This window comes from Artibeus jamaicensis, unplaced genomic scaffold (assembly GCF_021234435.1).
Source record: "Artibeus jamaicensis isolate MK-2021 breed Jamaican fruit bat unplaced genomic scaffold, CSHL_Jam_final contig_519, whole genome shotgun sequence".
Lineage (NCBI taxonomy): Eukaryota > Metazoa > Chordata > Mammalia > Chiroptera > Phyllostomidae > Artibeus > Artibeus jamaicensis.
In genome coordinates this window covers 12,560,072-12,572,543 of record NW_026521871.1, presented here as the reverse complement: position 1 = coordinate 12,572,543, position 12,472 = coordinate 12,560,072, and the positions used below count along the sequence as shown (strand labels likewise).

General features: G+C 43.3%; 1 protein-coding gene across 2 annotated transcripts in view; it reads right to left on the bottom strand.

The window, feature by feature from the left end:
• The window catches only part of RFT1 (RFT1 homolog), a 37,009-nt gene that overhangs the window by 8,018 nt on the left and 16,519 nt on the right, over positions 1–12,472 (bottom strand). For both annotated transcript variants that reach the window (XM_037134749.2, XM_053669463.1), the window contains exons 7-10: positions 10,712–10,790; positions 7,461–7,511; positions 6,149–6,279; positions 4,955–5,099 (exon numbers count right to left, since the gene is read on the bottom strand). In XM_037134749.2, coding sequence (XP_036990644.2) covers positions 4,955–5,099; positions 6,149–6,279; positions 7,461–7,511; positions 10,712–10,790 — 406 coding nt within the window. The remainder of the gene's footprint in view (positions 1–4,954; positions 5,100–6,148; positions 6,280–7,460; positions 7,512–10,711; positions 10,791–12,472) is intronic.

The window sequence follows — 12,472 nt, the reverse complement described above, 5'->3', positions numbered from 1 at the left end:
AGGGTCCTAGAATGTACACAAACCCACCCACCCAGAAATCAGTACCAAAAAGGCAATTTGCTTGTGGGTAGCAGAGTGACTGAAAGCCAGCCAAGAGCAGAGAAAGTGGCATTGTTCCCTTTCTGACCCCTCCCCCAAAGATAGCACCACAACACAGAGATGTGGGTTGCCCTCTCCTGGCGAATACCTAAGGCTCCACCCCTTACTATGTAACAGGCACACCAAGACAGAAGAAATAGCCCAAATGCAAGAACAGATCAAAGCTCCAGAAAAAATATAAATAAGCAGTGAAGCAACAGCCAACCTATCAAATGCAGAGTTCAAAACACTGGTAATCAGGGTGCTCACAGAACTGGTTGAATATGGTTGCAAAATAGAGGAAAAAGTGAAGGCTATGCAAAGTGAAATAAAGAAAAACATACAGGGAACCAACAGTGACAGGAAGGAAAGTGGGACTCAAATCAATGGTCTGGACCAGAAGGAAGAAATAAGCATTTAACTAGAACAAAATGAAGAAACAAGAATTTGAAAAAGTGAGGAGAGGCTTACGAACCTCCGGGACAACTTCAAATGTTCCAATATCCGAATCATATGGGGTGCCAGACGAGAAGAGGAAGAGTAAGAAATGGAAACCTTACTTGAAAAAATAATGAAGGAGAATTTCTCCAATCTGGCAAAGGAAATAGACTTCCAGGAAGTCCAGGAAGCTCAGAGAGTCCCAAAGAAGTTGGACCCAAGGAAGCATACACCAAGGCACATCATAATTACATTACCCAAGATTAAAGATGAGGAGAGAATCTTAAAAGCAGCAAGAGAAAAGGAGACAGTTACCTACAAAAGTGTTCCCATAAGACTATCATCTGATTTTTCAAAAGAACCTTACAGGCAAGAAGGGGCTAGAAAGAAGTATTCCAAGTCATGAAAGGCAAGGGCAGATAAAGGAAGGAAGGGCAGATAAAGTGCTTCTTAGATAAGGTCAAGTTAAAGGAGTTCATCCTCATTGAGTCCTTATTGTATGAAATGTTAAAAGCACCTATCTAAGAAAAAGAAGATCAAAATGATGAACATTAAAATGACAATGAACTCACAACTATCAACAACTGAACCTAAAACAAAAACAAAAACAAATGAAGCAAACAACTGAAACAGGAACAGAATTACAGAAATGGAGATCACAGGGAGGGTTATCAGCAGGGAGGGGGAGGGAGGTGAATGGAGGTAGAGGTACAGGAAATAAGAAACATAAATGGTAGGTATAAAATAGACAGGGGAGGTTAAGAATAGTATGGGAAATGGAGAAGCCAAATAACTTATATGTACAACCCATGAACTTGAACTAAGGGTAGGGGGGAATGCTGGAGGGTGGGGGGATATAGGGCAGAGGGGAATGAAGGGGAGAAAAAAAATGGGAAAACTGTAACAGCATAATCCATAAAATATACTTAAGAAAAAAAAGAAGTCAGAACAGTGGTTACTTTGGAGGTGATGGCAGAGAGCTGGCTGGGAAGGGACCTGAGAGAACTTTATGGAGTAACAGAAATGTTCTATATGTTAATCTGAATGATGGTTACCTGGGTTTATACATTGGTCAAAATTCATCGAACTGTACTCTCAAAAGCACAGCATCTTATTTTATGTAAATCAGACCTCAATAAAGAAAAAACTTAACCATTAAACAAAAGGTGGGGCAGGGAGATTGACAATCCGGTGTCTTAGGATCTGGAATTCATGCATGGTTTATGAAGCTGTTTGATGTGAAGCACCTTTGTGACACAGGGATCCTAAACAGTTTTATGGCATCAAAATTTACCAAAGGAGTACCAACAGGCTGCCCTGATGCCCAACAAAAACTATCTTACATGGCCCTTTCTTATGTTCCTCACTTTATCATCATGTTGCATTTCATTCCCCAAACTGCTGCAGAAGGTAGCCCGGCCCCCACTGCCACTGAGTGACAGCTGCAGTCGAGGACGTGGGGGCCAGGGTCTGCCCTGGCGTGGCTCAAGGCCATGTACAGTGTGCTTCCGGCTTTTCTTCATCCTCTCCAAACAGGAGAGGGAAATGGGGCTCTTCTCATAACACACACCTCTCACTTGGTAACTGAAAGCTCACGAATATATCTACCTGAGGGCGGATAAGAACTGCTTTGCATTGTGGAGAACACAAACTCTTGCATGAAACACTGATTCAAGTGAAAGGGCTTTGAATCAATTTGGGGGAAAGAGGTCGAAAATGGGAAATTCCTGGACGGAACTTTAAACTATGGAACTTTAAACTTCTCAACTTGAATTGAGAAGTGTTTATAGGTTGAATTACATACCCCCCACCCTAAATACGTTGAAGTCCTATCATGTGGAAAATAGATAAGTTAAAGGTAAAATGGGATCATTAGGGTGGGCCTTAATCCATTATGACCAGTGTGCTTAGAAAAAGGGGGAAGTGGGACATAGATAGACACTCCCAGAGGTAAGAGGATGTGGACACAGGGAGGAGGCAGCAATGTGACTGGAGTAATGAATGTCTCTGTAAGTCAAGGACTGTTGATAAACTCTAGAAGCTAGAAGAGATAAGGAAGGATTCTTCCCCTGGAGCTGCAGCCAGCAGAGAAAGCCTGGCCTTGCTTAGAGCCTGATTTTGGACTTGACCTCCCAAAGTGTAAGACAATACATTTCTGTTGTTTTATCCGTCCAATTTGGGGTACACTGTTATTTCAACCCTAGGCAATTAATACAAGGGACTGAAAAAGAAAAACAGATTTTAAAAAGACAGAGCAAGAGAGAGAAGCACCTAAGAGATGAATGTGAGAAACGTCAGGGAAGTTCAGTGAATGTGTGTTTTTCTTGAGGACAGAAAAGCTAGGTATGAAAAAGAGTTCTGAGAAGAGTCACTAGAGCACTTACAAATCCCCTAAGTATATACATACAATCCTAACCCCAAACACCACACAGCAAAACCACAGCACCCCACATGAAAGCCTGTCTATGCGGTGTCCAGGTCCCACATTTGGAGATGGAAGCACAGGGGATGGAGAGTGTAAGAGGCCAATTCAGGTCACAGGTAAGTCCACCTCATGGGTGAAGACAGGTCAACCAGCAACTGGGGCAACTGAGGACAGCAGTGTTGCAAGGCCCACTTTCAAAACTGAGGTGGTTGGCTGAACCATGGAGAGGTGCTCTTCTTTTCTGATTAACTCAGGAAGACTTTCTGGAAATATTTAAGTGAGCAAAAGTGACTGGGGGTGGGGGAGCAGCAGTGTTAGTATTTTCTGGCACGGAAAAGGCATTCAGATACACAGCAGTGGTCCACAGTCAGGAGCACGGCGAGGAGATGAAGGGGGGTAGAGACAAAGGGAGGTAAGCCAGCAGGCACCCTGGGGAGAGACACTGGCCCCACCAGAAGCCACGACAGGCTTTACGGAGAGCTGAAGTTTGGTCTAAACGAGAGGTAGCTACAATGAGGAGACAACACTACAAGACCCTGCTGGGACAGGGACGCTGATACAGCCCTGAGCCAGGCAAGAGATGACGAGGATCCTGAAGATCCTCGGTGGCTCCGCACATCACGTGTTTGTTTCACAGACGAAGAACTGGACCATTCTCAAGACTCTACTCTCTCTGAAGATGACACTGAGAGAATATCTCTTTGAGTCTAAAGTTAATGTCCATGACATAAACCATTAGAGATGGAATTTATTGCCTTAAAAATCAACTAACACTGGTTCTTTTAATTGATAAATATATTGCCAATGTTCGAAACCAGCACCAGCATCTCACTTGAGTAAAAGGACTGCACAATTACAGTAATTTGTTCATATGTTTCCTACGAATAATGACTCCATCGGGTGAACATGATACTGATGGGACAGCCCTCTGCCCATGGCAATGTCCTGTGACTAGGTCCCATTAAAGGCTGCTCTTCGGTGATTACCTTTCTAAAGGGGCAGAGCTGCTGTGAAATAGCTGAGTCCCTGGCCTCTGCACACTAACTCATTAATGGCTTTCTACTGAGGCCTCCCTGCAGCTGCTGCATAGAAATGCACTTCTCAGAGCTCGAGCCCCAGGGAGCTGCAAACCCCACCACTGGTCACACAGCAGGTGTTTCTCCGAAAGGAATGACTTGTTCAAGGCCAGAAATTCAGGCCTTCTTTCCCTAATTCCAAAAGTTTGGGCTTATTATAGTGGGAACAAAAGCCTGCCAGTGAAAAACAGCAATTGACAAAGCTCTTTACATTGAGATAAGACGGCAGGAAGAAGTCTTCCAGGTTCTTATCTAGTGACCTGAGGAATGAAAACCACCTCTGCTAAACCCAAGATGTAACCCAGCAAATGGACTGCCAGCCTATGGCCCAGTGCATTTTGAAACTGGTGATGTCCCCAGGGCCCAGCAAGAGCTGTAAGAGGCTTAGAAGCCTGGGCATCAGGTGTTTCAAAGTTGGACACAGTCAATACTTTTCTCCTTCAAAAACCAAGTCACTGGATTATATACGTCATTTTATTTGCAAAGATCAATTTTATTCTCTGCAAATGGCTCTGGGTTATCTTTCAAAGGTTGTTATGCATCAGGCTGTGAGATTTATGTGGTATTTACCATGTTCAGATATGTTCAGTGCTGAGTGGAGGTTCATTACCGCCTGCTTGCGGCCTTCCTCCCTCACCCCAGGAGGAGCACAGAGGTGCTTGGCAGATCATAGTTTGGGCCTAAAAGGAAAGCCAGGGGTTCTTAACAACCTCAAGTAAGGCTGTGGAACTGACTGACCTGGTGCCAAAGCCCTCAGCTGCACCCTGAGCTGGTCTGACCTCCTGTGAGGGGAACAGTCCTCTGTACAGCCACAGCCATGCACCATTCTTGCTACATGACACAGATGTCAACCGTGTGTGCACAAGGCCTTCAATTTCATAAGACTCGCCTATTTCTGTTCAGAAATTAGAGCAAGTATGGCAACTCTTGTGCACACCTGATCCTGAGCTCAGCATGGCTCCTCCATAGATATCCAAAGCCAGCTGAGAGTAGGCAAAGCCAAAAACGGTGATGGTCAGGCCAGCCAGCAGGGCCAGCTTGAGCAGGGACTCCAAAACCGCAGCGGCCACAGCAACGTCCTCCTGGTGCCAGAGAGAAGGAAGGAAGTTGGATGAATCACGAGCTAAAGAAAAACTACCCACCTGACCTCCCCCTTTGCTGGTGTGCAGCTCACTCTTCCAGTCAGTGAGGGGCGTCCTTGCTTTTCTGCAGCCTGTGTTTGTTTCTGCCCGTTATCAAGTGGAGGAAAATCGTAAAGGTAACTCCTTCAGGAGGAGTTCAGGGAAGGTTTAATTTTTAACTCGCTTAGGATAAATTATTTCAAAGGTTGCTTAGGAAACGCTTTCCCCTCTGATATTTAATAGCAAATTTTTACAGTGCTAGGTAGCTTTGCCAGTGCCCTTCTCCTGACAAACATCTCCAAATCCTGAGGTTCCTGTGAATGTACTAAGGAAAATACTCCTAAATCAAATAGAATAAGATTAGCTCATTGTGAGACACTGTGCATAACCTATGTTTTGCAAAATGTCTTCTAAGACGTGTAAGAGGCCAGCTTAGCTTGCTTTTAATTCTAAAATAAGCCAGACATTTTCAGTGGTTTTAGAAAAAGGGAAGTTTATACAACCAAATACTCCTGGATTAAAAGCTCTTCTGTATTTACCGTCCTGAGTACACAGATTCTCACAGTCAGAATGTTGGTCTGGGCACCTCATAATCCTTAAAACGCTTAAACACCTGGCGTGGTGAGAAAACCCGAAGGGCCAAGTCTTTCCCTCCCAGGTTCTGTGTCAGCCTTGCCCCAGCCTCTGCAGCCTTTGGCTCACCTTCGGATCTTACACCCAAGACTGGAGCATGGGAGGCGGTCAAGACTCTACTGCAGACAGCCGTTAAGAGTTCTGAGAGGGCTGGGTCAAGACTACGGTCACAGAGGAGGACAAAGGGTGAGGGCCAACCATTGCGAGGGGAGAAGGCTCTGAAAGAAGTGAGCCATCATTCAGAGTGTGGAGAAAATGAAATCTAGACAAAAATTTCAGATCAGACAGAGGGGGAACAGACTGCTCCACATGCCTGTCTGTCGACTTAGCAATTAGAGAAGAATCATTTAAGACAGTGATGAAAGAACCAAGACTACCTGCTTCTGAAGTGTGGCGTCCTTTTCTCTCTCAAGCACCTTAGCGAAGAATATATAAAAACTTTCCTCTATCGGCTGGAAAATTAATCTGGCCACAAGGGAGCCAAGATTATTCACGATATCATATATACCTACAAAACAAAAGGGAGAAACAACAATCCTACTGGTTTTCCTCTTTGGATTTTCACAGTACTGTTCACTTGTTTTCTAATTTTCTTTTTTAAGTGAAATTTTTTGAGATAATGATAGTCACATATAGTTATAAGAAAAAACAGAGATCCAAGTACTCTTTACCCAGTTTCTCTGAATAGTGACATCTTGCAAAACTACAGCACAATGTCACAACTAGGATACTGACTTTGATGGTCAAGATACAGAACTCTTGTATCATGAGCATTTTTAAGTAAAAGCCACTAATACCAAGTTGATCTTTTCTATTTTTATTTCCCCTACTCTGAGGGGTAAAATAAATATAAAAAAATATTAAGACCTGTCTAGCCACACAAACATGGGGTGAATCTTTGTGACTGTGATGATGGGCTCCCTTTTCTCTTAACACCTCCCCCCCCACCAAAGTGAGCATTAGAGCTCGGCAGAGAGCAGGGTGAGGGGAGGGGATCTCAACAGAGAACCTGCCACCCAAGTCACATGAAAAGGGAGAATCAGCCCTGGCTGATGTGGCTCAGTGGATTGAGTGCTGGTCTGTGAGCTGAAAGGACACAAGTTTAATTCCCACTCAGAGCACCTGCCTGAGTTATGGGCCAGGTCCCAGGTTGAGGGGGTGTGAGAGGCAACTCATCAATGTATCTCTCACACATTGATGTTTCCCTCCCTCTCTTTCTCCCTCCCTTCTCCTTTCTTTAAAAAAAATAAATTTAGTCCTGGCTGGTGTAGCTTGGTGGATTGAGCGTGGGCCTGTGAACCACTGGGATCACGGTTCAATTCCCAGTCAGGGCACATGTCTGGGTTGCGGGCCAATTACCACAGGGGACGCACAAGAGGCAACCACACACTGATGTTTCTCTCCTTCCCTTCCCCTCTAAAGATGGATAAATAACATCTTATTTTAAATAAATAAATAAATAAATTTAAAAAATTATATTAAAAAAAGAAAAGGGAGAGTCAGTACACTGTATACATTTATAAAAGCCTACAATTTTCAATCTTCAGGATTCATGCTTTTTAATCTTCATGTTTTATAATCCTTAAGTTCATTTTCATTGAACATATCAAAATGCGAAGAAAAATATTAGAAAGTATCTACGGACAATATTCCTCTTTAATTAAAAAACATGACAGGCTTTCACCTTACCCTGATCGCCAAAATTTAAAACGTTCAAAAATGTCATCACATACCGCTCCCCTGCAAACAGAAAAGCAAAATAATTACCATTTGAAATGCACATCGTTCCCTCATTTCCTTTTCTCTGACCATCTATCAACTTTTCCTGTCCACAAATACTCTCAAAGGAGAAAAAATTAGATAATCAATTAAAGAAACACATTTTGTCCTAATGTTGATTTCAAATAACCTCAAAATAGTAAACATTTAGAAAGTGCTGGGAGACTTACTGACAGCAAATCTCCAAACCGGTTAAAAGTAAAACAAAACAAAATCCATAAAACAAGTCTAATAACATTTTTTTAAAGTATGGGGAATTACTAAAATATTAATAATGAAAGTAATTGTTCCAAGTTTTAAGGGAGGTCAGAAATATGAGTGAAGATTCTATAAAATGAAAGGTCAGTGGTGATGTGCACAGACTCATTAAAAGTTTCCTCTCTGGGTGTAGAAAGCTCCGTGGAGGTTGGCAAGGCTGTGGAGCCCAAGTTTATGATTCAAATCTAAGTCAAATGCCTTCAAGGTGAAGACACCAGCCCAGAGCTCTTCTCCCCATCCCCAATTTTTATGAATTTTCCTATTATCTGTGAGTGGAAAACACTAACCATTATGGAGATAGAGCACTGAAGAGTGCCCACAGCCACACAGGGCAAGTTCTCACTTCTTAGCAACTTGATGGGGGGAAAAAGGCAATACCTGAAGCAATTAGAAGCAGTGATCACCTCTCAGGTCTCTCTGACCCTTGCTTCCCTACAGTCTCCGAGCCACTGCATCTGCGGCAGGGACCTGGGTGGGTTCTACCAGGCACTGGACCCGCAGCTGTATTCGCTCCCATCTGCGTCTCTGTACGTCTCCAATCCATCCTCACTGCCAACAGTTCTATCTTTTACAAATCTAGCTCTTAGTTAACCTCTGCTTTCACACCTTTAAATGGCTCCTCAATGGTATTGAAAAGTCCAGGCTCCTTAATTATGCATGTGAAACCATTTATGAACTTACCCCCAAGCTATCTATTTGGCCTCCCTTCACCAACCTCATTCCGACCTCCCACCATCACGCGCTCACTCTCTGCCACACCCTCCTAGGTTTCGGTCCCTCCAGCTGCTCTGAGTCTCGCTAGCTCTTGGCGTCTCACCACCTAGAATGGCATCTCTGCAGGGAACTCCTGGTGTTCTGACACAATAGGCCTGTCCTTCCTGTACTCTGTAAGCTCCCTGAGGGCAGGAACCCTGTCTCAGTCATCTCTTTGACCCTGGATTCCTAGCAGAGTGCCAGGAAATGAGAGACTACTCAAGAGATGTCTGGTGAATGAGCTCACGTTTTCAAGTACAGTCCTCACAGCTCTGTATCAGAGTTAACCACACACAAAAATGTGTGTCTTTGATGAGAGAGTGAGCTCCTTGAGACTGTGGCCTGTTACTATTCATCTGTGTGTTCTCCGCACCTGGCACAGAGTGTTCAGGAAATGTGGGGGCAGAAGGTAACAGCACACACATTTTTGCTACTGCAATGAATGATTTCAACATTTTTAGAGCTGTGGTTTTTAGATAAAAAGAATCTGGGGATCCTTGTCAAGCCACTTCCTTACATCACAGCCATGGAGATGGAGGCCCTGAGAAGTTCCTGTCGGCCCCCTGCCTTGTCTGGCCAGGCCCCCCCCCCCCCGTCTGCGGCAAGCAAGCAAGCGATCAGTACCACTTTCCGGCCTGGCACACACATCTAGCCACGGAAATCCAGACAATTGATTTAGGGCCATTGTTTGGACTGGACCCATTCCTCAACTCATTTAAACCGCTCTTAAAACTTTGAAAGGAAAAAAGTACATATAAGCAAATGCCCTTTCTGAAACTCTAACAATCTGAGGTGAAGTATCACAAGACTACAATGGCACTACAGATACCTTTCCTTATCAGCACGTACTTGCTGAATACCTATCATGTGCCAGGCCCAGAAGGGTGCTGGGGAGACAGTGGTGACCAACACCCTCCCTGCTCTTAAGAAACTTGTAGTTAAGGGACCTCCACTCAGGTCTCCAAAGTTTCTGGCCCTGGCTTCCCCTAAAAGTCCTGCGAACGGTTTCAGTTTTGTAATGGCGATGTTGCAAGCTCAGGCTAAAACACGTACTCTCAAAGCTCAGGGAGCTCTCGGACACCTGCTGGTCCCCTCCCTGAACTCGGACAGGAAAACTGAGGTATAAGGGAAGTTACTTCCCTTTGGAAATCTAATTAGTAAAAAAATAAAGATGGGGTGAAGGGAAGGGGAATAATAGTTAGATGGGAATAATAGTTAGGGAAGGGGAATAATGCTAGAACTATTGGAACTTTTTACTTTCCCAAATTTTGGTAATGAAGTCATATTATTTTTATAATTAAACACAATTTTTAAAAAGATTTAAAAATCTTTTATCTATTACTGTGTTCAGTAATAGATATATAGGTGTATAGACATATGAAACTTCTATAGAGAAAGTTTATATAGAGAGAGACTATTGTACTACCTTCAGCAGCTTATAGCTGCCACAAATCTCACTCTTTGAACTAAAGCTGGGTATAAATAAAGCAACATACACATATACACAGAAAAACAAGAAGTACTTTTAGCTCCTTGCAGGCCCTCTGCATCGAGAGTTCTGTCACTGAAAGTTGGAAGGTTGGTCAAACTACTATGCAGATAAATCTTACTGTTTAAGAAAATAAAATGATAACAACCTGCTTTTTTAAAAGTTCAAAAAAAAAGTGTGCAAAAGTTAGAATAGATTATGAGAATACAGATATTTTTCTCTATTTCCCAACTTTCCTATAATTGACATAGTACTTTTATAATACACTTATTTAAATCATATTACATGGGGTTTTGGAGATAGACTTGGATTCAAATTAAGTTGTTCCTCATTACTGTAACCTTGAAGAAGTTACATAATCTCACTGACCCTCAGTTCCCTCGTTCATAATAAATAAAGACAAGATTTTTCTTACAAGGCTGTGGAAAGATTTAATTAGACAACTTAAGTATAAAACTAAATAAACATTAGTCCCCCTCTCCTTATAGAGAGAAGCTCCCGCCCCTGAGCTCCTCTACCCCCTGAGGCTCCTCTGCCCCCTGAGGCTCCTCTGCCAGGGCTGTAGACAGCAGGAGGTCTTGCTCTGAGTGACCAGGAGGTCTGTGGAATCCTCTTACTTACACTATGGTTTCCTAACTGCTCAGGGTGACCTTTTACTTACCTTCTGTCAAAATCTGTTTCAAGAAAGACTGTTTGAAAAAACTCCAAGTCAATTTAGCCTCTTTCCAATTTACAAAAGCCTAAAAGAGAAAACAAAACAAAACAAATCCCAGGCATTGCAAGTCCAAAAGTACAATAATGCTACATGACAGGCAATCTCGTTTTGTCCCTAATTCCAACTTGAACAGTCTCCACTCTTTTTTCATTTAGAGACATCCAATAAATACTGGCAAAGAATTTACATTCCTAAACTGGAGACAAAGTCTCTGGGTAGCACGGCCCCCTACAAGGGGCCTGCCCAGGGTTCATTCACAGAGACCCCTGACAAACCGTGCTGTCCCTTGGCTGCTACCCAGACAGTAAGCTGACCACATCTCGCACGCACAGCTCACAGTCAGTTCTTTCCTTACAAAACGTCTGAAGCATGCCAAGCTTCAGAACAAATTCTGCTTCATGTACTCCACAGCTTAATGCTATATTTAGCCATCCAGGATCCCTTTACATAAAGTATATGAGCTTTGCTTGCATATCTCAAAAGAAAGTCAGGTTTCTCATGCCAGTTAAACCACTCAGAATTGGTATGACAGAGGAAATAAAAAACAAAACTAAACTTCTGACATGGCTCTTCCAAAACTCCCAGGGGTCCTTAGGAAGAGCAGAGGTCAACCCATAAGAGACAGATGATCTCAAAGCCAGAGAGCTGACCACAAAAAGAGGATTGGGGCAGCTGGCTGGACACGACTTCTTTTTTCCTACCTCCCCCCAGTTCCCTCTGAGGCCCCCTCCTTTATCATGAAGGCATCTTGGATCCCAAATATTCGATCTAGCCGTTAGGTTCTTAATCTTAGGTTGCCTAGATTTTTAAAAGTTCTTATTAACTCAAAGTGATGATTTTCGAAAAGTAGGATTTCATGAGGCTCTTTGGGAGGAAAGGGGTGACACACAAAGGCCAAGCCCACGCCACTTCTCCCAAAGGTCAGCTTTTGGCTACAGAGTTAACCCAAGGGTAAATTGTTCCAGTCACATGGGCTCTTCCTCTTGGCCAAAAGCCCATCTGTATAGAGCAAAAGTATAATGCAGGCCACAGATATAACTTAAAATTTTCTAGCAGCCACAGTGAACAATAAAAAGAAACAGATTAATTTTATATATAATACATTAATTTTAATATATTTAACCCAAAGTATCAGTTCAACATGTAAAAAGATACTAGAGGGATTTCACATTGTATTTTTATACTAAGTCTGTGAAATCCAGTGCATATGTTTCCCTTACTGCTCATTTAATTCTGAGCACTCTGTAGCCTCATGTGGCTGGTGGCTACTATTTAGAACAGGGCAAGTCTAGGGTAGCCCTTAAAAGCGAGTCATTCCCAGTCCTCAAATCTCCTCATCCCTTGGTTTCAGAGCCTTTCTTCCAGACACTGAAAGGACAGGTCTGAATCCTCCCAAAGTACACTTCCTTCAGGGCATCATTGGACCTGAAGCAGATGCCAGGGGTAGCTCTAGCCCACGAGTAAATCTTGCCCAGTGAGAAGGAAACTGGGCATCTCCTTTCCCCAGAACAAAGAGCACCAAACTACCTGGCACCACCAGGGGGCATTGTGGACCACACCATGTTTGGGGCACTGCTCTTGCCCATAGTCAGGAGCCACTCACTCTCTCTCTCTTACATTCCCCAAGCCAGGTGATCCTCTGGGGCACATGGGCATCTCTGCTAAGTGGTAGAATAGAAGGGCATTCTTTGGCTTTTACTATTCTGT